Source organism: Larimichthys crocea, chromosome V, assembly GCF_000972845.2.
Source record: "Larimichthys crocea isolate SSNF chromosome V, L_crocea_2.0, whole genome shotgun sequence".
Taxonomy (NCBI): domain Eukaryota; kingdom Metazoa; phylum Chordata; class Actinopteri; family Sciaenidae; genus Larimichthys; species Larimichthys crocea.
This window is the reverse complement of record NC_040015.1, coordinates 4,980,642-5,008,508: the sequence shown is the minus strand read 5'-3', so window position 1 is coordinate 5,008,508 and position 27,867 is coordinate 4,980,642. Positions and strand designations below refer to the sequence as shown.

The window sequence follows — 27,867 nt, the reverse complement described above, 5'->3', positions numbered from 1 at the left end:
TTACGGTGGAAACAATAATATTATAGTATAATAGCAATATTTTATATTTGAGACTGTTAATTGTACAGTAAAACTATAATATTTAATGGCATATTGTATGGTCTTTTACTGCAGTTTTTCACCGTAAAATCCACAGACATTTTAAAAATATGGAATAAAACGCCACCCTTAAATGTGGAATCAATAGTACTAATATCCTTATACTATAACATTAAAAAAGGTTTTACTGTATTTATTACGTTAAAATTCTGGAAACTGTAACTGCCATTCTTTTACCGTAAAAACATTGGTTTCTTTTTGACAGTGCAGTGATCCCATCTGGTCTGTGAGTAGTAGTAGCAATATTTGTTTTTGATCTAAAACACACCTCCAAGCTATGTAAGGGCTATATGACCAAGAAGGAGAGTGGTGGAGTGCTGCATCACATGACCTGGCCAGCTTAAAGTCAGCTGAGATGTTTTGGGATGAGTTGGAACACAGAGTGAATGAAAAGCAGCCAACAAGTGCTCTGCATGTATGAGAACTCCTTCAAGACTGAAAAGGTGATGACCACATGAAGCTGACTGAGAGAATGTCACAGTGTTCAAAGCTGTCATCAAAGCATCACAGGTGGAGACCCTGAAGAATCTGAAATTTAAAATTTATTTTGTTTTGTTTCCTTTAAAAAAAACAGATACAATAATTTATTTATGTGTTGATTTATAGATTTCATGTCTTCAGTGTTCATCTACCAATGTATGTAATAAAAACAAAGAAAACAACATTGAATGAGAAGATGTGTCTAAACTTTTGACTGTTACTGTACACATAAATGTACCCACAGAGATTCATTGTTTAAGGTTTGACAGTAATTCAGTTAAAACAGTGTCAACAGACAGCTGGTTAGTGAAACATCCCTCTAACTGCCTGCTGCCTTCTGTGAACCTCCCAATGACCAGCAGCAAACCAGGCTGCTGCTGCTCAGCTTCACTCCATCATCTGTTCTACTTCACTGCCACATGCGAGGGAAACACAAACACTGTGGCCAAAAGTATATGAAACAAAGAAAGGCTCTAAACTTAACGCGGCAGATGGCCGTCCACGTGCTGGCTCATGGTGGAATGTTGGTCTCTGTAAATCCTATTACAAAGAGTACAGTCGAGACCTGTGCTGTATGGAAAGTGTCATGAGATAACTTCTCTCATAATTTGTTGCTATAAAAATAAAATTGAATATTAATGACCTGAATCTTTTGAGCAACTGAGAATCCAGTTGAATCAGTACTGAATACTTGATGGTCTGATCTAAGTATCACTGAGCTTTCAGATATTTCATTTGAAACCATCTATTTGATTATCAGTATGTGGTATGCATTCACCTACTGTATAGAGGAGCAAAGATGTGTTTAATCCAATTAAAGAAATAGCTAACCTCAACACACAGAATGCCCTGTGGCAGGAGCTAGGTAGTGTCAATCCAGCATATGAGTGCAAGTTAGTTTCTGGGTCTGTGGACATGAAACTGCGTGTGTGGTATGCTTAATGGAAACTTGGGAATAAAATGTGAGTTATGGGAGGATATATACAGTACAGTATGTGCTTTAGTTTAACAGAGTTCTGATTGTCAGAGAAGGCTTCAGGGTGTCAGGAGTTCTTGAAGAAGACGGACTGGTCATTGCCAGAGGTCTTGTAGATGTGTGAGAAACCATTTTATCTCATTCATGACATTGCACTAAACTTTGTGAAAATAACCACCATAACAACGACACAAACAGTCCTTGCAGCCAGTTCTGTGACGCTGCGGTCAGTGTAATGATGGGTTAAACGGTTAAGAGTTCTTCTCTCCATTCCCTTCACGCCCTGCAGTCTGAGCAGAAGCCATTTCAGCTCCCGCACAGCGTATCTTATCTGGCCTCTCATCAGTTAGTCGTGCGTTGCCTTTTCTAATGCGTTTTTCTGGGATTTTAAACAATTAATTAAGCCGGTGTGCAGCCCGTGACGCGAGCTGAATGGGTTCCGCTGGCTGGCGGAGCCCCGAAAATGCGCAGCTCCTCTCTCTCTCTCTCTCTCTCTCTCTCTCTCTCTCTCTCTCTCCCTCTCTCCTCCGTCTTACTAAGGTGACCGGCGGAGCCGCGCTCACTGCTCATTATTTAACGGCTTCAAATTGAGCGGCAGCGGGAAGACGAGCTTGGCGCAGATCTGCTCCGGACACTGTTGTGACTGCTGGAATAAGCTGAGAGGGGGCTACCCGGAGGGAGGGGGGGAGGGGGGTTCTGTTTTATTGACATCTGGAAGTGCCGGCGGGAGGACTGTATGTGCCGCTTCATGCGCCAGCCCTCAGTCTTCAGGTGAAGCCTCCGCACACCTACAGGCTGCGTGTTTTTTTTTCTCTTTTCTTTTTTTTTTTTCTCCCCTTTATTTTTATCCAAGTTCGGTTTGTCTCACCTTCGCCGCTGACGCTTGGATGTTGGTAAAACGACGCGCATGCGTTGCTTTTGGAATAATTTTGCAGCCTAAGTTGCATCCCTGAGATCTTGTGTCAAAGTCGTTGGCAGGATCGGAGTTAGTGATGTGGAGTAATCTGGACCGCGGACGCTGGGGGATCTGCTGCTTGTCCCTGCTGGCGACTGTAGTCTGCGGGGCGCAGAGGTGAGATCTGATCCCAACAAGCATGTTGTCATGTGTTCTTTTAGACAGGCCCTGTCAGATTTCTGAACTGATTTGTTTTTTTTTCTTCTCAGTGCCAACGAACCTAGCAACATGTCATACGTGAAAGCCACCGTGGACAAGCTGCTGAAGGGCTATGACATCCGTCTGCGGCCTGATTTTGGAGGTACCCGCTGTGTTCATGTAACCTACATGTGATGCTCACAGCGGGCTGCTGTAATGCTTACTAATTCTCTGCTGTCATATTTTCCATAGGCGCCCCTGTGGATGTAGGCATGAGCATAGACATCGCCAGTATTGACATGGTGTCTGAAGTCAACATGGTAAGTTACCGTCCACACCGGCGCGATGCGATGCGGTGCGTCCACACGCACAGTTGTCGGCCGCTCTCTCCTAACAAACAGCCCGGAGAGGCTGGAGATCCGTGTCAGTCCGGTTCGCCTCTTTACTTGGTGCAGCGCCTCTCCTGAAGGAAACTAAAAAGATCCCCCCTCCTCCTCCCGCCTCCTCCTCCTCCTCCCCCCTTTTTCAGCACCATGGAGAGATCCGCAATGTGTCAAAGCCAATCCGTATGCATCAAGTACTTCCCCGCGGTGTCACAACCGGCGGAGGCTGAGAATTAACAAGACAGAGACCGAGAGACACAGAGAATGAGATGAGAGAGCGAGATGGGCTGTTTAGTGATTCCATGCACGCATCTGCGGGCCCAGCGTGCGTGGAGAAAGGAGAAAGCTTCACGAGCGGTGTGGCAAACGGACACGAGGATGAATGAGACGTCTGTGTGCGTGATTTGTCCGGTTCTTTGTTTTGTTTTTGTTTTTTGTTTTTTTGGCCCGAGTGCAGTAATTACATAACGACTGCCAGTGAGTCAACAGGGGGAAGGAGGCCCAGAAAAGCAGAGTGTCTGCAGAATATGATTTGACCACTTAATACAGGGTATCAATGCAGCGCTGCCAAGGTGCCCAGGGACACACACACGCACACACAGGAGTTTTATAGCAGGACTGGACGTGTCAGAGGGACAGAGGGACAGAGGGACAGAGGGACACTCATTACTAAGACAGACTGCATTACATTGTTGTGGCTTTACTGCAGCTTCACGTGTAGCACAGTCTGTAGGAAGAGTTGCAGTATATCTATTGCTTCAACTGGAAAAATATAATCAAGAAAACTTTTGTTTGTCAAAAATATTGTAATGGAAGAACACATATCAGTTTAATTTGTATGTATGTGTGTGTATTTGTATGTATTCTGTACTTACTTACAGTGCGCATACTGTATGCATATGTTCACAAGCGGTATGAACGAGGTTTCAGCTAACTTCTGACTGTGCCACCTTTCTTTTATTTATTCCTTTAAAGGTCCAGTGTGTAGGATTTAGTTGCATCTAGTGGTGTAATTGCTGCATTGCAATCTCCTCACATTACTGACCCTGTTCAGAGTCAGTGTTTAGTTTGTCTGTTCTGGGCTGCTGTAGATACACAGTGTCTCAACATGGCGGCCTCCATGGAAGAGGACCCACTGTAAATATAAAAGGATCATTTTTTTAGATTCTTATTTTCAGGTGTTTATACATGCATAAAAACATGATTATGAATATTATTTTTCATGTCTGTCTTAATCTGAGATGGAAGCCCCAAACCTTACACACTGCACCTTTAAATCCGATCGCAGCAGCATAAGGCAGTCTTATCTAAATGTAGCAACAACAAAAAAAAAGTATGTTTACTTGACAACAATGTCTGTATACAAATACAACGCACTGAAGCAAGAACTGCATTGTTAGCCTCACAGGAATTGCATAATTAGGTGAACAATAAGTTAAAAGTTGGCAGAACTCTTGTCTAAATTTGTAATCCTTAGTGAAGTCAACAACAGCAGGCAAAAGTTGAGAAAACTCAAAAATCTCTCTTATCATCGATCTGTTTCCTTGATCGTTTGTGTTTTGTGCTGTCACGACCAAAAGCGCAGTAACCTCTGGAACTTATTGTAGATCTGTAGAGGTGCCCACATGTTCCAGGAAGTCAACCTTAGAGTGAGAGCGGATTGGTGGAAAAAAAGCCGAACCTGTCAGGTTATGGTTTGTTAAGTTCTGCCGCAGCATGACTAAGACCATTGCTATGTGAATTATCTTTTGTCATTGGCTTGCGGCGTGTATTTGCCTGCCTGCTTACTCACATTCAAGGTAGAACACACTCAGGTTGAGCATTGCAATAACAGTTATAGTGTCATTCAATCTTCTTCCGCAGCCTAAAAACTGTTATTTGTAAATGTGCCTCAGGATCTGGGGCAGCTTCCTGTATTTTGAGGTCGGTATTATGCTTAGTTGTTCTTCACTTTTAAACAATAGGTGCTTCCTCACATCCTCTTAGACAGGAACCCAACTTTAGGTGTGGCTCATACGCATTGTCAAAAGTTGATAGCGATACAAATAGTTTATTTTGAGGCTACGACAGCAAACGTTTTATATAAAGTGCAAATTATCCAATGGCAATCGGGTGGTCAACTTTTTCTCCAGGTCAGGTATTATACTTCTTTAACACAGTTTGCAGTTTGCAGTCTGTGAATGATGATGAATCTAAACCAGTACAACAAAATATTCTAGTGCAAAACTGACCCACACACTGACTAATATTAAAGGCACGGACTACCCAATAATCTACATTTTTCTTCTTACTTTGAAAAAAGTCTATACTGTACATCGTACTGCTCCCAACACCAAAATGAATGGATACAATAGGACTCTATAAGCAAGACCAACTCCTACATTTTCCATTCATGCAGAAGTGAGAAACATATGGCTCCTGTGGAATAGATGCTGCTGCTGGCAAAGTTAATTTGGCAGGTTAAAACTGTAAACGTTAGCTTTCATCCATAGATACTTTACTAATGTAAAGTGTATTAATCTACATAGCTAGCTACTTATATGAATGTACAGCGTCTACATTAGCTTGCACAACACTTGTGCAGACTGTAGTGATAGAAGGCAGACGAGCTCTTCAACTAAAGTCAACGTCAGGAAATGGTACGATCCAGTTTAGGGGTGTCATATTACAAGATTCATCTGGACATAAATATTTATATTTATGCAGGTAAAGAAGGATGTATAAATATTTTAATCTCCTCTGGACCTGTTGTTTTTTCCTCTTTTGGGGGGTTCAAGACTTAAATATCTGAATCTGTAAAATTTGTGATTTTCAGAGTGCAATAACTTAAATATTCACAAATGTGCATTTGTTTTGTTTACTTTGCTTATGATCAAAAACTTGCCAGTTAGTGGTGTGTGACTACGAGCAACGAGCCCTTCTTATGGGTGATACCCGGCTCAGCCAAGTTACATAGTACAAGAACAGGCGTAAGCAGGTGCAGAGTTGGAATGACAGAGGTAGTTTACCCTGTTATAAGTCAATGTAGCACAAAATGATTTGCAAGCTGTTGTTTTAAGGTAGAAGAGTTACATAACATAGCTTTAATTGGGGGATCAGATATAATTCAAATACTCATTTTATGTCAGAATGCATGATTTCTTTCCATATTAACATTTCTGCCCTTAAAAATAGGATTGCAGATTCATGATTTACAGAGAACTAGATATTTGTTTTAAAAGTCATCCGCCTGTATCAGGTCTGTTACATTATTCACATTCATAGCTCTCATACATAACTCATGTTTACATGAGACTGTGAATTTGTGTGAGTAAATACACACAGTGTTTGTGGAGTTAATGATGTGCTGTCATTGTAAGCTCAGGTTATGAATTGTTTAATAGCTTGACTCTGAGCTTTCAAAAGTTGCATTGGGAGAGAAACAGAGCTCAGTGGCCAGATCTGATTGGACCATTCCTGTCTTTATGTGTCACTGATTGGACCGAAGCATCCTGTCTGATTTTGGATCTTGATGAAAACACTGATGGAGACAGCTTGTTATTGTTTTGTTAAAGGGAAACTCTGGCACAAGATGCCACTTGAGTAGGAGCCAAAGCTAAACCAAAAGCCTGAATGGTCTTATGACATGCAGTAAAACGTGTATTGATTTTACGGTAAAAATCTCCTGGCCTCAGGAAAAGTGTAAAAGTGAGAATTTCTTTTAAAAGGTGTGTTTCAGCTCAGCCTTTTCTTTTTACTACAGTAGTTGAGATAGTGTAGATCGGCCCTATCAGACTAAATGAAATCTTGCTGCCAGGAGAAAAATCTTCTGCACACAGAAAGTGACAAATTTAAATTTAAGAGGGTCACATAGATGGGGGAGAGACACCCATCTGAAGAGGAGTGAAATATATATATAAAACAGTGGATCAAATGACAGTTTGTAGCACGAAAGGGGTCATTCATAGTGACACTCAGAGAATTATCACCACCTTCACTTTACAGAACCTTTTAGTCTCTTTCAGCACATTGTTTTGGTTTTTACTGGCCCCAAACTACTGTTTTAGTTCAGAGAGAGAGACGCATGCTTTTCTTAGTTGGTGAAGACCAAAAAGTGAGCTAAAAGAAAGTGACTTTTGGTCATCAAGTGAACACAAATATGACTAAATGAATGATTCTGTGACTGCTTGATGTCTAAATGTTTGCTAACACATCAACTTGTGATATGTATGGTTTTATTTATTTATTTTTTTGCTCATTGAAGTGTCCAAAAAAACGGATTAATGCAGCGTTAACAGCAGCATTGCATTTCATTAAGTGCAGGAACAGAGCCATATTTAATGTTATTAGTTCCACCTGTGGGCATAACAAAGAAACAAGAGTACTCTGATGCCACAGAGCTCTCTAGATTCAGTTAGCAAGATTTGATTGGAGAGCAAAATGATATAAAGTACAAGATGAACAGGCGTTTGGCAAGGAAGGAATTACAAACTGAAGAAGCTTGTTATGCTAACATGCCAGTCAAGTAAATGGACTGTTCTTATATAGGGCATTTACACTACATATCTCATATAGGATTTTGCAGAAAGACACTTCGACATGCAGACTGGGGGTGCAAGAGATTGAGCCATTGTTCAGCTGATGACCTGCTCTACCTCCTGAGCCACAGCCACTCCTTATGATCATGATATGGTACACTTATGATCAAAAACTAGGGAGCTGGTGGTGTGTGACTTTGAGCCATAAAGCAATTTGGGGCGCAGCTGGGCCTCTCCTCCATCTTTAACCGGGACTGAACCTCCAATCATCTGATTAGCGGACGACTCTCTATGCTGCAGCTCCTGAGCCGCAGTGTGAAAAAGTCAGTCTTGTTCAGAAAAACATTAAAGTGTCTTGGAACAGACTCAGGTCACCATCAGCCCTAGAATTGCTTCAGTGCTGCTTTCCAAATCTGTAGAGTCTGTTGGAGGTTTAAACATTGTTCCTCCACAAGATATTTCCTCATTTATACATACAACCTTTATTCTATCAGATAATCAGAATTTTTTCACAGCGGGCAGCTGTGTTTCAGGAGGTAAAGTGGGTCGTCTACCAATCAGCTGATTGGCTGTTTGACTGCATATCAAAGAGGTCAAAATACTGAACCCCAAATTGCTCCTGAAGGCTGTACCATCAGTGTGTGAATGTGTATGAATGATTAGCTCCTTAAACTGATGAGTAGTTGGCACCTTGCCTGGCAGATAATACCATCAGTGTGTGAATGTGCGTGAATGGGTGAATGAGATATGTAGTGTAAAGCACTTTGAGTGGTTGGAAGGCTAGAAAGGAGATACTGTATATAAGTACAGTCCATTTACCATTTATGCTCATGGAGGTCAAGATCTCTTTCAAAAGAGAAACCTGAGTTAGAAGGAAAAACAAACCAATATCCAATACTTTAAAACTAATTAGTGATACTTGGTTGCTTGAGTCAGACTAGTTAAAAAAACTAAATCCAAAAGCATTTGTTAAAGGAACCCTTCAATTAAATATTGTGACATGGAAAAGTCAAAATAAGTTCTCCCAGCCTGGAGCATAACAAAATACTATTGTCTAGCAGCTTTAAGGTTTGGCTCCAAATAAAGTGGTTAAATCTGGATCAGCGGTTGGTTTATTTACAACCTGTCTGATCATCTGGCTGCTCATGCTTATATCCCCCTCACCCTGATGTCACACTGTTCCCAGTTCTCAGGAAATTAACCATAACAAAACTACAAAAAAACACCCGAGCTGTATTAAAGCAGGATTATTCTAAGCAGAACGATTTATGAAAGCATCTGAAGAGAGACTTTGCACGTGAGGTGCAACACGGAGTTCAGCTGGCATCTCCTGTTTGCCTCTCCTCCCTCTTTAACCGTTGGTCCTCTCACTTTCTGCTTTGTCTGTCACCTCTTGCAGCTTCGAGCCACCATTTCTGAGTCACCGCTCATCTGCTAGGACCTGTACTGAAACCCCTCAAATAACTTTCTTCACACTACCCCATGGGGTACACTTCACTGTTCTCACCTCTGATGGGAGAAAATGTATTTCCGTCGTTGTCACACAATTTCAGTGCATCTCGTTGTGCCTTTATCATAGACAGCAAAACATGATTTAACAGACAAACTGACGGCCTCTCCTTCATTTGCCTTCAGAGGACCTTCCTCACTCATGCTCACAGTTGTGTTACTGTAAACTGACTTGAAGGTCAGACACTGTTATTATTTATACAGCTTCTCCACTCTGGATTGAGCAGTCCTGTAGAGGTGACGGAACACACTATGGTCCTGTGCTTCTGTGTTTCGAAGGAAGAGCGTCTCAGGTTTCATTACATTGGAGTGTTAATACTCTCACTGTTCAGAATAATGGACTGGACGCCATAAGTGATCCAGAATAACGCGACTTAAACCTAATTCAATGAGATGCTGACTGAGCCTAAATGAGTTACAGTAAAACACTGTATATTCACAGTTGCTGATTCTGTTAAATGAATGGGTTTGTCTTTCCCATACATCACTGCCACTCTTTGTCAGGAAGGCCACACATGAAACAGACCTTCAATTTCAAATAGAGATGCAAAATTCCAGGTTTTCCAAAAAAGTTCTGGAAGAAAAAGTCAACAATTTTGGTGCATTTCGTTTTCAGTGACTGAAGTGCACTTTTCATGCATTCATAATGTTTCTGCACATTATTCAGTGTGCAGTATGTTTCATGTTCCCAGTGTTTTTAGTCAGTATTTCACAGTAGTGCTATCATTACACAACAGGCGGGGATTGATGAAGATGCCATCAGCACACGGCAACACCTGAGTGTAAGAAAGTTCAGATGAACTTGAATGTTCTCCTGCTGGTTCCACAGTAATGATGTCATATCAGTAAAAGGAAGGACAGATGTAAGAATGCAATTCTAAATGAGTAAAGTACTCTTTTGCAATAACTTTTACAAAGGAATTTACTGAGGGGGAAAACAACTGCAACTGGTAGCTCATCCCAATCTGTTTTTATCAGACATGTCACATTTACTCCGATATCTAGCCCAACAATGACGAAGAAGTCATTTTTGAAATACGTTAAGCATTCTTCATATGAACATTTTAACAACTTTAATCAAATCAAATCAAATCAAATCAAATCAATTTTATTTGTATAGCCCAAAGTCACAAAATACATTTGCCTCAGAGGGCTTTACAATCTGTACTTTAATGTTTAACAGTTATTTCAGACTTTTACTTTTCTGGTAACGCTAAAACGTTTTTGATGACCCATCCAGCACCTGGGTCGTATACCAATGTTGAATCCAGTGAAACGCTAGCTGTCTCACTTATGACACCGCCAGCGCAGAGTGATTCTGAGAGCCGCTGCATGCATCTATGGCTGGGCCTCATTGATTACTGTACAAAAACAAAACTTGCAATTTCTCAAACGTCCACTTGAGGTTGGCTGCAGAACATTTCAACCTTCAACCAAGTCCCCATGTTATGTTGTGGGTCAATGTACAGTGCCAATGCAGGAAGAGAGAAGGCAAGAAGAACCAGAGGCTTTCAAAATTGCAAAATAAAATATTATTTCAAAAACTCTGAAACACTTTTATATAGCATGCTTTCAGATTTTGACTCAAGTGTCAGAGCCAAGAACATTATTAGTTGCATGCAATTTTGTACCGAAACAGTAGATTTACATGGGAATTAAAAAAAAATTATAATTGTAATATATCCAGTCTCTGTTGCATATATGAGGATATCAGATTAGAGTACAGTTACACTGCGGATGTTTGTGTTATGTTTAGCTGAATGACAGGAAGTTCCTTATCTCCCTTACGAGGATATGTTTGTCACAGACTTTAATGTATAAAAAACAGAATAACTGAGTCTACCTGTTTTTGTACTTTTAGATTTGATTCATTACATTACATTTAGTCATTTAGCTGGAAGTTACAAATAAGGAAAACAATCAGTGTACAGAGCAGCAAAGACATGTTATCTCAGTAATAAAGACTACTCTCATAGCGCGGTTCAGACAGGATCAGGGATTCCAGCAACTCGTAGCAGGGTTGTCTGGTGGTTGGGGGGTGAGGGGAGCTGAGGTGGGCTGCCTGACACAAATCAAATTAAACTTCTTCTTCGTCTCTATTTTGCAGTGTAAATTGCAAGTCAGACTCAGATTTAGAAGCTGGTACATGTAATAAACAAAGTCAGACCCCACTGAAATGAATTGAAAGACCTCAGTTTTTGCTGCGGCGCCTGATTCTGTCTGAACCCCCCTGAACCCATAGAATCAGTGACAAGTCTAGAGGGAGATAGATTTAGCATGTCCAGCTTTTGGTAGTGCAAAAAGAGGAGGTACTCTCTGAAGAGCTGGAACTGAACGACGGACGAGAAAAGTTTGAATTGCCCTGAGTGTACAGGTGGCAGAGCCAGGCGTCGGTCATTGGCAGAGCACAACGGTCAGGAGGTACTGTATGCCTATATAAGGGCATAATCGAACACTACTTTGTAGGAAAAAGTTAGGTATTTAAATTTAATGCGGGCTGCTACAGGTAGCCAGTGGAGCTCGATGCATAGCAGTAACGTGATGTTTTGGATTGATTGAAAAGCAGACACACAGCGATCACCTGAAAAGGTCTCTCTGTGGGAGGCCCGTCAGGAGGTTGTTACAGTAATCTAGTCACGAGATGACCGCAGCCTGTATCAGGAGTTGGGTAGTATGTTCAGTCAGGTAAGGCCTGATTTCTCTTATGTTGTGAAGTGTGAGGCGGTACAACTGGGCAACTGAGACAACGTGATCACAGAAGGTTAAATAATCCTCAATCATGGCTCCTAAGTTTCTCGCGAACCTGGTAGCAACCAATTTTGATGTTGATGTTGTGGTGTATCGTAGGTTTGGCTGGGAGGACCGGCAGTTCAGTTTTAGAGAGGTTCAGCTGGAGGTGGTGTGCACTCAGAGATCTGAAGACACACATCATCAACACAGAAAACCACCTTCTTAGGCTACTTTCTATGAACACAGAAAGTAGTGTACATGTCATATACACAGCACTCTGCTGTCAGCCCCAGCATTGGCATCAGACTCTGTGGTTCAAGAGGAGCTGCTGCACAGCCAAAGCGGATGCTACCCTGTACCTCCGCCCCTCTTTATTGCATTTCCATAGCAGTATGAAAGTCATTTTAGCTATCTGGAACTCTAATGGCTGAATGAGCTTTAGTGACAACCCTGAGGCTGCCTGCAGACAGAGAGGAGAGAACCAAAATTCAAAATACGTCAGCAGATGCCAAAAGCTGCACTACAGAGAACACTGGCAGGAACAAGGCTGAAAACTGGAAACAGTTTAGAGTGTTGGAGAGTCAAAAGTGCAGTAGCCAATGATACTGAATGAAAACCTCTTTTTTTTCTCCCCCATGTTTCTCAAATATAGAAGACAATCAGAATATATGAAGTATTATATTGTTGCATGGGCGCCAGGTCTGGAGGTATTTCCTCCAGCCCAGTCATAAATCTGTGAGTCTGCCCTCTGCAGTCAGCAGGGAAACATAATCATCCAGTTACACTTAAGCAAAATTAGTAAGCTGTACCACAAGGTCTGACAGGTCAACTCATTTTATACTAATTTAATAGGTGAACATAAGAGAACAAATTAGAAATGTTGAAATCATGTATGTTTACTAGCCTGAGCTGTGATACACTCTATATGCAAATTAATGTTTATACATCCCTTTAACCTCAATAACCATGAGCCAGTCATTACAGATTAATGATGTACAGCCAAACAAACTTTTAGAATAGCTCTTAAACAAACTTTTTCGCAGCAGTCTGCACATTCACACTTGTATTTTAGCAGGCTACAGTACTGATTTACCTTTCAGTGAACTGCTAGTGAAGCACTATTTCATACGACATGCTTTCATTGAACTTTACAAATTCCAATATAAATCTCATCTTTGCTTTACTGATAGTCTATCACTAGTATACATTCATTATATATCCGTGTGACTACTTTTAGACATCTTTTTACCACTTTTGCTCACCTATAGAACACAGAAACATGCACACCAGCATGACTACATGGTGAAAAAAATACTAAAACATTATTATTACTCTTACTATTGCAAATGAACAGGAGGTTGTTACAGTAGTCTAGTCACAAGATGACCACAGTCTGTATAAGGAGTTGGGCAGCATGTTGAGTCAGGTAAGAGCTGATTTCTCTTATGCTGTGAAGTGTGAGGCGGTACGACCGGGCAACTGAGACAACGTGATCACAGAAGGCTAGTTGGTCATCGATCATGACCTGTATGTTTCTCACTACCCTGGAAGGGGCAAGAGATAGTAAATGAATTTTGACACTGATGTCATGGTTTATAGAAGATTTGTCTGGGAGGACCAGCAGTTCAGCTTTTGAGAGGTTCAGCTGGAGGTGGTGTGCCTTCATCCATGTGGATTTATCTGAGAGACATTCATTCTAAATCTTTAGACATTAATCCAGTTACAGTAAACAAAAAGAATTTTCAACACAGGCTGCATTTTACAACGTGTGCCATTGGATTAATCATGGCACAAAGCAGGATGATTTGTGGACATGGTTGTTAGTGGCACTTATAGTTATGAGGTCAACATTAAATGTACCTCTGAGTAGTGTGTGTGTGTGTATGTTTTTGTGGGTATCATACAGGTGTCAATCTCAGGCTGGAATATTGCAGACTTTGAGTTTTTGGCCCATGCAGAGCTCTACTAGAGAGTGTTCAGTGTTAATCGCATTCTACAATAATAAAATTTCGTCAGAGTAAAGGCCATGTCTTCAACATAATGTGAAGGCTTTATTCATCCTCTGAAGACCTTGAATACCACACAACCAGTTTCATTCGAATGCAGCTGTTTGTTTCATGGCTTATCTAAAAGGAAGACATTAGTCGATGATGTTGGCTGTCCTACCTTTTCTGACTCCTGGCTAATCTAAAAATTGGCAAAGACATGGATCATCGGTGGACCTCTGGACCAAAGTGTTGAATTGATTTGACTTGTCTCTATGAGTGTTCGTTTTTCTGCTTGTTTGCATATGGACCAGGTTAGGTGGAGGAAGCAACCTCCGACAGGTTTCCCTAAGGACACTTCTCATGTCACACTGGGACAAATCAAGCGACCTTGTCCCTGACACTGACGTGAGTCCGGCAGACAGGGTCTGTATGCTTGTGAAGCTTGGGCGAACTTGGCAGTTAGTGAACAGATTACAGGAAGATTTCAGATCATTGTCAGGCCTGTACCGGCCTTAGTCATCAGACATGCTGTGCTGTCAGATGCAAGAGCAGCTGGTGAGGTAAAGCGACACTGACACAAGGTTTTTTGCTGAGGTCCAACTCCTTCTCTCAGGATATGGGCTGATCAGCTGTGGCATCGTTTCTGTCTTGGTAATGCGCAGCATCTCCATGTCTGGAGATTCATTGTTATTTGTCTTGTGAATGTCAAGCACCAGCTGTGCAACTGGAGTTCGACCCGTTTGCTCTCCCAGAATTCCATGCAAATACAGGGGGTTATCTGCTCAGTATGCGACACAGCTCATGATGGTGATGGATCATTACAAATTTTATTAATCCTTTCACTTTCACAAACCTGTGCCTCCAGATAGAATTTAAGAACATTCTTGAAATACTGTTAGTATATCACAGTATCAAAGTATAAAAAAAAAAGTATAAATTATGTAATCTTGGAGTGTCAAAGATGTCAAAATAGGTCTAAAATCATGGCACACCACTCAAAAATAACTAGCTGAGATTGTCTAAAGTACGATCTTTTACTGTTTTAGTCTTTGACCGTGTCAATAATCACTATAATATGCACTCATGGGGGCTACAGTCACCTTCCGCTATTTTTTTTTATTCTCTACAGTCGGAGTGTATTCTAAAATCCCCACAATGGAAAAGAAATGTACACTGTCACTGTAAACTATTTTCTGCTAACAACCGCACAATACAACATGTCACATTTTATAGATGCCAAAATAGCCCTTGTATGACTCTACACCTGTCAGTGATGACACATTTACAACCATGATTCATGAGTGTCCAGAACCCCAACTTACTGCTGAGCACAGATAAACTGCTGGGTGTCTGTCATGTGAGTGAGTTAAATGAGGAGTGATTTCAACATAAGTTTGACTTTTAGATTTGTGCAACCTAACTAACGAGAGATCAAGTAAGACTCAACTGACATGTTTGCACAACGATGTCTCAACTTTTACCTTCTACCTCAAAGTTTGTATAAATTGGTAATTTTGTGAATTGTTGCTCCCAGTTTCAGAGTGTCATCCCACTGTGGTAAATATGGACAGCTGTACATGTGTATTTGTTCCGGTTACATTACTTACATAGCAGCCATAGCAGTTATATTATTATTATTACTGCCTGACTTAAAGTGTTACATTCTCATGGGTGATCGTACCCAGAGCACAAAGTTACATAGTGTGAGAATGACAGAGACACCAGGGGGGGGTTCTCAACATGACATGACAGAGACTGAGATAATTCCTGTACCCTGTGTTCTATTTTACTTTGCTCTACTGTGCTTAGAAAAATATCAGGTCATTTCACCCTGGTGACTTTGGGCCTCTCCACACCAGAATAAACTGGTCTTTTTTATTTTCTGCAGCACTACCTTGCTCTCATCCTGCATTACAGCCTGTTTGCAGCTCTAGCAGAACAGTTTAAGGTGTGTTTTGTTGCTGATGACGAAAAGTACATTTTGTTATCAGGACAACCACAATGATTTGGCCTGAGTGTGAATTCTTGAGTGCTATGTACTTTGATGACACACCTTCTGAAAGGAAACTGTCCCGATGGCTGTAGAAAGCACAATGCTGCCAAAATCAATCAAAAGCATCAAGCAGCTCATCAGCTTTTAATGAAAATGTGCTCATCGCCTTCAGTGCCATCAACATCTATCTGTGCATTACACTGACAGCCAACTAATACGATTACATAATAGTCAATGGATGTGATATCTTTGTCTATTAGTAGTCATTTAATCTGTCTTGATAGCAGCTAGTAACTAGACTGCTTTGGAGTGGTTTGACATGTACAAACCTAGTATTACTTCTGTATATAATTGACACTTATTTTGTATTGACTAATGTGAGATAATTACTGATGAAATTGAATCCTGCAGTATACATTTAGAAACTTGATGAGTTGCACGACCGGGCAACCAAGGCAACGTGATTAGAGAAGGTTAGTTAGTCATCGATCCTTGGTAGGGGCGAGAGACAGGGAGTCAATTTTGATGTTGATGACATGGTGTATAGTATGTTTAGGTACAGTATAGATCATTTGTGATGATCTGTGTAGATTTTCAACTGTTACTGACAAATTTAAAGAGAGTCATGTGTCATCACTGTATGTTGCGGTTATCGATCGACCCTGGCAGGGTGATGTGTCCAGCACCACCTCGGGATCAGGATTTATGAGAAGCTCTGCAGACAGCACTTCATCTCTGCACTGAGATGATATCAAGGTGTCAGGTTGTGTCCTGTTTTCCAACAGCTCATTCAGACCTGGGGTTAACAGGGGTCACACAGCTCTAATGCTCCACATTAATATGAACAGGTTGACTTTATAGAGCCTTTAATTTACTGAAAATGACTCTACGGTGACCTACCAACTGTAATGTGTTTGCATAATGCATAATAATAGTTAGATTATAGAGTTAAAAGATTATTATAGCAGCAAACTATTGCTATGTAAAGATGGAGTCATGACGTCCTGAGCAGAGCATGACGTCTAAAGCAGGGCTTGTTGCACGTGCATGCAAATGAAATGGCTGTTGGAGTGTAAAGACTAGCAAAGTCCAGTTTTAGTGACTTTTATTTACTTTGAATGAAGCTTGTGTGAAGCTGAAGTGTTATAATGATCTCCAAAGTAAAATTTGCGTTTTTGCCTATGGAGTCTGATGGTGGGAGATTTCTAGTCTGGCGTACAGATGTTTCTGGTTCAACAAAAGATCTATCTCTGTACGGATCCTTCCCACAGATGTTTCAAAGAACAGTCTTTCACAGGCGCATTTGTCCCAGAGGATTAGCTCCATTGCAAAATCTAACTCATTGAATTAAGAGTTTATTTTGTGCAAACCACCATTTATGATTGTTGGAAATAATGTGGGAAAGACTGACAAGACAGTTTCGAATTTATTTTGTTCGTGTCCAGTATGAATTAAGTTTCAAAGTTACAATGATCTGTGAGGTCAAATGGTAGATTTTGTCTATGGAGTCTGGTGAGGCATTTTATCCAGTTGTTTTGGGCTTAGATGCCATGCTTTTGTCTTGTATCTAGTAGCAGTGAGTTTTGTATGTATAACCTTTAATGGCTTGGTTCACACAAATTATAAAACATATTGTCCTACCACCATAGTGGTATCGAACCAGGCAATTTTGTTTTTATTTGTCAAGACAGGAGAATGGAATTATATTTGTGGAAAAAATGACATTTGTCATTCAGCTGCGATATTTATTCACAGCATTCCCTTTACTCTGGACAAACCACAGACTTCACTGTTACAGTTTTCATTGGGACTACTTTTTCAGGAGAAGGTTAATATCACTATATTCTCTATAAAATTTAAAAAGCATATAAAGCAATTTATAGTGATATAATTTATAGTGTCATAAACCATTAAATGATTTTCTTTCCTCCACAGAAAAAATATTACAACAATTGTAAAAAGAGGATTTTACAACAAATAACAACAGATTGGTAATTTCATTCATTTTAACTTTAATTTCTTGATAGAACACTGATGATGATGAATCAATTGTCTACGAGCAAACCATCAGAACTCTCAATTATAATTCAACTCTACATCTCTACACAGCTGCTTTTAAATCACTGCTTTGACATTATCATGCTTCGATAAAGCCACCATACACCACCTGCCCAGGACCAAACTGTAGACAGACAGTTAGGGTAGCACAGGTTTCAAACTTTTAGGAAAAAGGCCTTTGATACATTTCAGTCAGACTAACAGAAACAAGAAAACTCCACAGTGCACCTTTAACTTTCCATGTAGGCTGAAACTTTTAATTGTTTGGTGCTAATTAACAGGGTCTTAGGGTACATAACCAGACTATCCTCAGACAACATTTTCTGTTCAGGACAACATTACTCAACTGTCCCTTTTAAAATCTAATGTCCATGTCCATGTATGTGTTTGCCAATGTGAGATTAGTTTTGCATTAAAAAATCAATTTCTTTGACCCAAGTGTCCTCGACTGCCATGCAGTTAACGTACTTATATAAGTGCCCTGTCCTGTTTGAAGCAATGTCCTCCATAGAATTCAAGGACTCACAGCTAGAAGCCTCTGCTGCCAAAAATTCTTCACTTCCTGCTCTTTTGTTTTCAGGTCCTGCCTCGGTAGGCAAGTCAATTCAACAAAATTTTACATTAAAGAATTCTTTCCGAATACTAAATCAGACTAGATTACTCAGAAAACAAAACAAAACCACATCTCCCCATCAGTGTCTCCTGAATGTGACAAGTGATGCTCTGCCAAAGGATCATTAGGGCATCTATTCTGGTTCTGCCCTACAGAATAAAGCTCTCATTAGCCTATTCTACAGACATTAAAGTTACCACTCCACCCTGTTTGGCACAAGGAAATGTTGTCTATATATATATAAATAAAAAATGGCATATCTGAAAAGAGAGATGAAGAGCCGGACTGACCTGCGCTGGGTGAGATCAGCCAGTTGGGCGGCCATGAAATATGAGGCTATGGCCAGCACAAGGCTGTTAGTGAAATATGAGCCTGTGGGTTTTACGATAAATGTTCCACTGCTCTGTATGCAAATCAAACAATGGGGGAAAAAAACTGCCGTAACATTACAGCTACTCCAAGGTGTTTGAATCAAAGAGAAGAAAAGATGTTTTAGGCAACAGTCCAAGACAAAGACTGTAAACACGTAGCGGTCGGAGCCATTAAAATGCTTTGTTAAAGGCATACATTTAAAGCCACATTGTTCTGATATTCTCTAGTCTGTTGCAGTATGAAGAAAGTTTTGGCCTGCAGTTCCAAAGGGTATGTAGGAGACCCAAAATTTAACCAAGGACCAAAGATGCTTAACCATAACTTAACCATGGTTCATTTGCAATAATCATGACCTTTATCCATATTGTATTTGTCATCTGCAGATATTGTACAAAGAAAGAATATTGAAATGTTGATTTGACTTTAAGAGTATTAACCTGTTACTCTATACTCTGTGAACACAGTGAAGAGTGGTCAGACAATCAAACAGGTTGCCAACAAACAACTAGGTTAGTCAAACTCACTCACAACACAAAGGCCAACATATATGGATATATATGTCATATATATATAGTCATGCATTGCCAAAACCTTTAGCACTATGTTAGTGCTGGTGCATTATCATACTGGTGTAGGCAGAAAAAAACATAATCATAATCATCAAGCTCAGGATGTCACTGATTAAGTAATGTCACTAGATTGTGGAAGAGGAGGGGAATTGCAGCTGAAATCTCTTTATACCCAAAGCCTACTTCCTGAGAGCCAGACTAATGTCATTATTGCCCAAACTGTGTGCACAAATTCAGTTCACAAACCTACTTCCTGCTTCAATTCTGACCTACTGTACTTACTGTAGATGTGTGCACAGTTTCCCTGTACTATTATTATTATTATTATTATTATTATTATTAGCAATTATTTTAGAGGCGTCCACTTTCACTTTCACCTCTAAATAAAGTGCTTTAGAAAATCCGGATAAACCTTTCTGATCATTAAATGAGTCATGTTTCTTGCCCTGTCAGACTTTGTAGACTGTTGTAGTGTATGTCACTGTGGTCCCGACCTCAGCAATTACTTTGGTGAGAACAGTTTTATCATAACTTGTAAAAACGATATAAAATAAAATAGATAAAACAATGGTCAAAACTGTAATATATGAGATTAATAAATGAATATAAAGCTCAGACAGTGAAGGGGCCTACTGTACCTTAATATCACTCACTGTTATGTCTTTAGTTAATGAAATTTTGGAGCAAAACTAATTTGTTTTAAATAAATGGAGGGGCAAAGTCAATCTGCACAAACCTAATTAGCCTTGTGTCTAAGTCAGTTGACAAAAAAATATATGGAAATATATGGATGAGAAATGATTTCAGAAAGCTCAAAACTGATTCTGTTGTTGAAAATCACTTTATTTTGGTAGCTGTAACTGATGTGTCCTGCAGGCACTATCATATCATAACATTCAGTCTTGGTCCATGGCTTCAGTGTTAGCAGAAACAGGTGATTACTAGCTTCATGATACTGGTTATTATCCAGAAGCTTAAGTAAAACTAAAGGTGTAACACAGAATTGATTGAAAAGCTATACTATATGCTTTAAATAACAGTCAAACCAGGCAGGGTCACATTTGGCCTTAGAGGACAAAAAGTGTAGGACTTACGAGGGTCAAGTCAGTGGTTCAGTGGCACTACTGCAGACTTTTATTGAACTGAAATTCAATCCTTATTGGATCCTTAATCATTGGTAATGATCGTGGGGTGGTGGGCATGGACTTTTTCTAACCTACTGAAGTGTGGCATGCCAGAAAAACTGCAGTGCAGTACTTGAACCACTGGTTCAAGTCAAGCAAGTAACCCAAAGATTGACAGAGACCTCAGGCCAGCTAGCGATAGATTGTCTCTTTTGTGGTTTGCCTCTATGGTAGTGCAAAATATGCTGCCTCAACCCAACCGAGAGAAATTAATCAGAACACAGAAAAGCATCGGCTTGACATTATCATGACCATGGCATATTTTAGGGTTCAAATGTTTCCTTCATTTGTTGGGAAAGATATGATTACATGCCATGCTGAACACTGTCTGCTCTGCTATTGTATTTTGAAAGTAGATCAGAGAGTATAACAGGATGACCCTTCACTTGCAGGTCAAACTGAGCAGGTGATGCTCTGCACTCAGTTTGTACTCAGAGGATTCAGACTGCTAAAAGTGAGTTTGAACAGCTTTATTCTTTATGAGCATTAAAATGCCTGTTGGTGGCTCAAATGTTGTTACCATCCCTCTCGCATCCTCAAATCATCTGTTACACTCATGATTCTGTCCTCCCTCATGCACAAATCGAATGCTGCTCTTGCAAATGTCTGCCTGTTGACTCTCAAAGGTTGACTTATGTACTGAGTAGTGCTCATATTTGTTTTGTGCCGTCTCTTCTATTGAAGTATGTATGTATGAACATGAGCTCATACAGCATTGTTGAAAATGGCTTAAGTAACTCTGTAACCAGTCTGCATGTCCTTGCCGCAGTGTCCTTGGGCAAGATATTGAATCCAGAATTGCTCCTTCGATGATTGCACCATCAATATGCGAATGATTGATGATTGATGTATGAATGGTTAGCTCCTCAAACTGATGAGCAGTCGGCACCTTGCATGGCAGCCAATGCTATCAGTGTATAAATGTGTGTGAATGGGTGAATGGGATATGTAGTGTAAAACCGCCTTGGGTGGTCAGTAACTAGAAGAGCACTAAGTACCGTCTATTTCCCAATTAAGTTTAGTAATAAGTTACTTGTCTTCTCTCAGTACCATCACTCTTACATTTGAAAAGGAGTTTGTGGTGCCACCGGCAAATTTTATGATATGTCTTGATACGCCATGTGATATAGGCCATTTTAGTGACCTAAGAGGATTTTGGGTGGTAATTACTTTAGAAATTTCTTTAGAAAATATTATTACGAAATCTGTAACACCTGTTCATGTAACAAATTGCAGTGAATTCACAGTTTTGCAGTACCTCTAAGTTTAAACTTTAGGTTTTACACTAAAGTCAGAGTCAAACACTCTCTCTGTTCTTGTTTCTTGGTGATGAGAGTCATTCATCTTGTCCTTGTGCTTATTCCTGCCAGAACCTTGACTTGTATTGAATTGTCACTTTCTACCTGTATGTGAGTGCATGCTGGGGTTGGCATGGAAACAAGTGGACGGATGGGAGCATGCTGGTTGGTCTGGCAACAGCAAAATGCCTGATTGGTTACAGAGTGTCAGGAGATTGCTGAATCTAACTTAATCTGCAAAAACACTTAAAAAATCAGTGAGCATTTACACAGCCTACCTTTTTGTCTTTAATTCTTTAATAAGTGGATGTGATATAATGGACTCTGGCTTTATTCTTCATTCTAGTTTTCATATAGAAGGAAATCCCCTGAAAATACCAAAACCAGCAATGAGTTGTCAGCCACTCAAAGGTTTTCTTCAAAGCTCCTTCTAATACAACTGGCCTCTGCAGTTTGTGTTTGGTAATGAAAGAAGATGTCCATCAATGCAACATTCACAATCTGTTTTTAATTCCATAAGCAAATGTTGCCCTATGATACGCTGGAATAAGATCAATAACAAGCTGCAAAACACAACATTAACACCACTGTTATGGCTGTTGTGGAGAAATTGCTGAAATCAATGGTCAATGTTCAGGTCAGGAGGGAAGAAAGTGTTCAGGAGCCTCTGATGTCTTATGTTGTAATATTTATTGAAGCTTGGCCAAGAGGAATTAGAGACACTCTCAAAGTACATCAGAAGTGTCTGAGTCGGTCTCACATTCTGCCCAACTCATCCTGGTGGATCGACTTTAAACCCCAAGATAACACCACAAAAACTACACGCCCAGAATTAGTCAAAGAGAATGTCTTTACCCATGTTAGTGTTACCGTCAGCACATTCTGGTCTGGAGACAGTTTTCTGTTTATGTTAATGGAACGTCAATGGCCAGCTATCTATTATGTCTATGAAGGCAACATTCAGTTCCTTTGACCCTGGTTACCGCAAAGCTGCCACCTGCTGTCATCAAGCAAAGCTACTGCCGAGGACCTCAAGGCCCATGCCTGACCAGGTGTAACCTAAGGATAGAAAATTCCATAACAACAGTGAACATGCTCGCAAACATTTGCCTATTCACACATCCTGCAGACACAGAACATTAGAATTTATTTCGAGCATGCGTCTGGTTTGGTCTCCACCAACTCTCAAAGAGATGAAAATGCTTTGTTCAGTTTTCATCAGCATGTCAACTGACAGTGTCTGTGTGCTGTGTTTAGTGGTGGACAGGTGTACAGTGGATTTATCAGGCCTCTCTCACTGAAAACAGCCTCCTGCTGCTGCTGGAAATGGGGTTGCAGAGAGTGCTGAGACTTAGACTAACAATTATCTTCATCATCAATTAAACTGTTCATTGATCAGTTAGTAGGTTGGGAAACAGTGATCGTGACATTTTGTGAACCAAAGCCCAAAATGTCTTGTTTTGCCGACAGCCCAAAGATGCAGTTGACTGTCCACTACTAGTAGAACTAGGACTCAAGAACACCTTTGAGATGTTGAAACCAGATAATGTGGACAATTCTTCTCGAAAAAAAAAAAAAAAAAACTTAAAATAGCTGATTAAATGTCCATTATTAATCTAATTGTCAATTAATGGATTAGTTGCAGTTCTAGCTGAGACTAAAACAGACAAGCTGTTGGCCTTAAAACAAAAACAATGAGCTAAAAGAGGCGAAAAAGAACTGCAGAGTTGGCAGATCTATTGCTACGATCAGAAGTTGAAGTAGGCTGCAGAAGGACTGCACTGCTACCCCATCACCAACTCACTCTCTTACTTTATGATGTCAGGCTGCACCCAGAGACGGCTGTGGGTATGAGGGAAGAATTAGGTCAGGCAGGAGCACACTGCAGTGGGGTTATAGCATGGCATAGGTGCCCATGTTCTGCAGTGCATCTTGTTTGTTTGCACAGAGAGAGGTGGACGGATACGCAGATGTATAAAGAGACAGAAAGAGAACAAGTGTAGTGGCATAGAAGAGATCGCCTTCAACACATCAACACAGATTATCAGAGGGAAATAAACCAAGGGCATTTGCTGGCCCTGTTCTGCTGTCCGCCTGGAGTGCAGTGCAGTGCGGTGCAGCAGCAGCAGCAGCAGCAGTACAGCTCTGCCTCTCCCTGCCACTGTGCTTTAGCACAGCTCATATGCATAAGGTATTCAGCTCACGTTAAGGCCATCGCTCTGCCGCGGAAACACCAAGGTGCCATAACGATGATGGCGAAGTGGGTGCTGAGGGGAACAGCTGTTTCTAATAATAGTCTCTTAGAAAGTCTTCATCCCCAATGGGCCTGCAAACCCCCCTCACACACACATACATCGACAAACACACATACAGGTTGTCCTCCTTCTTATTCTGTGTTCCCAGCTTTATGAGGCATCAGTGAGAAACTGCTGCCTCATGAGAGGTGATGTCATATCCAGTTTATTATTGGCCGCTAACAGTTCCAGTGGCTGACTAAATGGCTAATCCTTCTGCTTTATTACTCAGTGGCTCTACCGCTACAGAGCAGCACACTTGGATCTAACTCATCATCTGTTACTGTAGACATATTGGATCCATGGCCCTGACAGCGAATTTGTGAAAACAAGTCTTTCTCAATATTGTAAAGATTCACTGAATGAAGTAAGTCTCATGGGATATTTATTATGTCTATTGCAAATTACTCCCTGGGTCGCACAAGCGCCACTAAGGTCACATCTAGTATGTCTGGACAGCAGTTCCATGACAAATGAACAGTTAGTGCTGAAAGTTCTTCAACCCAGCAAGGAATTAAAGCCAAGATAGACGTCACCACACAGATATGAAACTATTATAATTGCTTGTTTTCATTTTAATGGGGGGAAACTAACTAACTCCTTTGCAGGTTATTGTTGTTTATTTGTGAACTATAGACAGATCAGTTCAGATTTATATGATATTAGTAAATGAATTTTTTTGGTACTGAGTTTGAAAGATAATCTTCCCCCCTTAAATTAAACTGGTTTATTGAATAATTCAGATAGCCACAGTAGCAGCTCAGACGTTTGTCACTTATTTGCGTGATAGCTGCATCTGCATCTAGGAAGGCAAGGGTGATGTGAGGAGATTGCAATGTAGCAGTTACACCACTGGGTGCAACTAAATCCTACACACTGGACCTTTAAAGAAAAATATGCCACGTTATTGTTTAAATAGCTAGAGGACAGTTTTTCCGCACATGCTTAGTGGGTTACAGAATTACACACACACACACACACACACACACAGTGTGTATGAATACAGTATGTAAGGAAATAGTATTAGTTAAAGATGCTAATTTTGTCAACTCAACAAAAGTGTTAGCAATTAAAAGGTTGGCATAGAGGGTCTGATTATTTTTTTCTTAAAGATATCGATTTTAAAAAAAACATTTGATTGCTTCAGTGCTAACATGGACTGGACATGTGAAGGTAAAATTGCACCGAAAAATGAATAAGCTGTACTGCATTGCAGCTCTTTTGTCTTGTGGCCTTAGATGCATCTTTTAATTTGCTGCACTCATTTTAAGTACTTTCAATAATCTGAGCTGTTAGTGAAGACGAGCCAAAGCTTTCAGATAAAACAGCTGCTGCTGCATATGCTGATATGACGATATGAGACAATAATGAAGAATTACACATTTTATGTGTAACCAGTGCCCGTGCTTGCTGTAGTACGTTTGTGTTTGTCTTGCATTAAAGCTGGACACACTACATCCACATTGACCGCCCTGACCTTCACACCCTTACTCTCCACCCTTATGCATACATAAAGCATATACTGTACTGCTTCCTACCCTGAATGTTGGCATTGGACATAAATCATGGGGTGCTGAATCATACAATACTGAAGCACTGAAAATACATACTGTAAGCACAATATCTGTTAATTTACAGAAAACAGAAACTAAGTTTGACATTCCACCTGAGTGGAATGACCTATGTCTATGTCTCTGATGTATCTATGTAGCAAATTATTAAAGAATGATTAATGAAGAGAAAAAAACAGGCTGGTTTAATTTGGATGGATGAGGTGCCAACTTGGGACCCGTTCTCCTCAGATAAAAACATCCATGTTTGAACAAGCCTAATCGCGTGACCGTTCACTAATGTTAACACCACAAGCCTTTAGTTCAACTGCAGAGTAATGTGTCCCAAATACAAGGCTGACATGTCTGCTTTGGGGGTAATTTAAACTGAACAGCTCTGATTCATCCTCTGGAGTCAATAACCATTCATACCGTAATTCATCGTAATCTACAATAATTTCATTCAGGAAAGGTTTCTGACCACTTAGTGTACCTTCAGTTGAGAGCGTTGTGATCCAGGTGAACCTGAGTTTGAAAATGTTCATGAAATACCTTCCATGATATAAGGCTTTGGATGCTTGTATTTAGTATTGTATGTATTAAGCAGGTTCAAAGAACTATCAGTTGTCTTTGTGTTGTTTAATGACCATAGATGGAAAGTGCTCAGATGTGCCTTAAGTACATGCTAGCCTTTTTTTTTCATGAAGTTTGTTTCCCCTCCAGCTTGTTGGGAAATGCATGCATAAGCATCTTTACAAACTGCAACGAATGCTGGAAAGCCGCGAGAGCTGTGAGTGGAATCTTAACTGCAGCTTTGCACCTCAGATTAGCTCGATAGAAGAGCAGTGATGCAACATTCTGCTGGCAGCTCTCTGCAAAGGTTACCTGCAGTCAACTGAAGCATTCTGATGAGTTGCTCATCAGAACGCCTGCAAGGAGCTAATATGAATGACTAAATGAAGTCATCTTTGAACCTTTTATACTTTCATACCTTGTTTTTGCTTGTTTTATCACCTTCGTCATGTGTTTTTCCTCAGTGACCTTGAGCAGATTTTGAAGACCTCCCCCATTGCGCATCTTATTTTCTGATTATCAGCAGTGTTCTTTTTATTCTGCACTTGTCCTTGTCTCTTACTTCATCTTCAGAGCCAATCAATATGCAGGTGAAGGCGACCAGGGATCTCAGGCTGACTGTTTACTGTCCAACGCTGAAAATGATCCAGATTTCTGTAACCTTTTCTTTCATTCATCTGCTGTCCGAGTAGTAGTGCTGATATAGTATCGACTGGTCATGATTGGCATGTCTGTGGACAATTTCTGAACATAAATCCTACCTACCTAATTAGATTGAGAGGGGTGGTGTAAAACTTTGATAATCTGCTTAATAGGACAATATTAGCTTCTAATTACCTTGTAAACCTTTAATCTGATTGGAACAAAAATATTCTTTATGTGCATGTTTGGCCCACATGGGGTTAGTGAGAGCTATGAGTTGCGCACATACTTATGAGGGTTAATTCAATTCAATTCAATTTTATTTTTCTAGCGCAAATCAAACAGAAGTTATCTCATCACACTTTCCATATAGAGCAGGTCTAGACCGTACTGTATAGTATTATTTACTCAACAATTCCCACCATAAGCAAACACTTTCCAACGGTAGCTTGGAAAAACGTTAAAGAGGCAGAAACCTCAAGCAAAACCCGGGTCATGGTGGACGGTCATCTGCCGTGACCGGGTAACTTTAGAGAGTGAGAGGGGTTATGTAATATTAAGATAGAGGCTCCGTATTCTTACTTCCAACATTTTTTAATGGCAAGGTATTGCAGATCCACTCCTTCTATTTTCTACCTTCCACAATAAAAGCCCTAGACTGCATAGCAGCAGAAGTTCACTAAAAAAGAGAATTTCACTAAAAAGCAACTCTATAAATAGAGTTATTAGATGCTGGGGCGGCTGTGGCTTGGAGGTAGAGCGGGTCGTCCACTAATCAGATGATGTCTGACTTTGAGTGGTCGGAAGACTAGAAAGGCGCTATATAAGTACAGTCCATTTACCATTTACCATGCTTAACTGCCAGAATAGATGTACCATGTTCTGTAACTGCTTATCCTCATCAGGGCTGGAGTTTGGTGGGGTTAAAGTCGCAAGTTTTTTCACA

At 40.4% G+C, this 27,867-nt stretch overlaps 1 protein-coding gene across 1 annotated transcript in view; it reads left to right on the top strand.

The window, feature by feature from the left end:
- Positions 1 to 1,867: 1,867 nt before the first annotated feature.
- Positions 1,868 to 27,867, top strand: part of gabrb1 (gamma-aminobutyric acid type A receptor subunit beta1) — a 56,113-nt gene continuing 30,113 nt past the window's right edge. Inside the window, exons 1-3 of the mRNA XM_019265283.2 lie at positions 1,868 to 2,627; positions 2,720 to 2,811; positions 2,901 to 2,968. Coding sequence (XP_019120828.1) covers positions 2,548 to 2,627; positions 2,720 to 2,811; positions 2,901 to 2,968 — 240 coding nt within the window. The 5' untranslated portion in view covers positions 1,868 to 2,547. The remainder of the gene's footprint in view (positions 2,628 to 2,719; positions 2,812 to 2,900; positions 2,969 to 27,867) is intronic.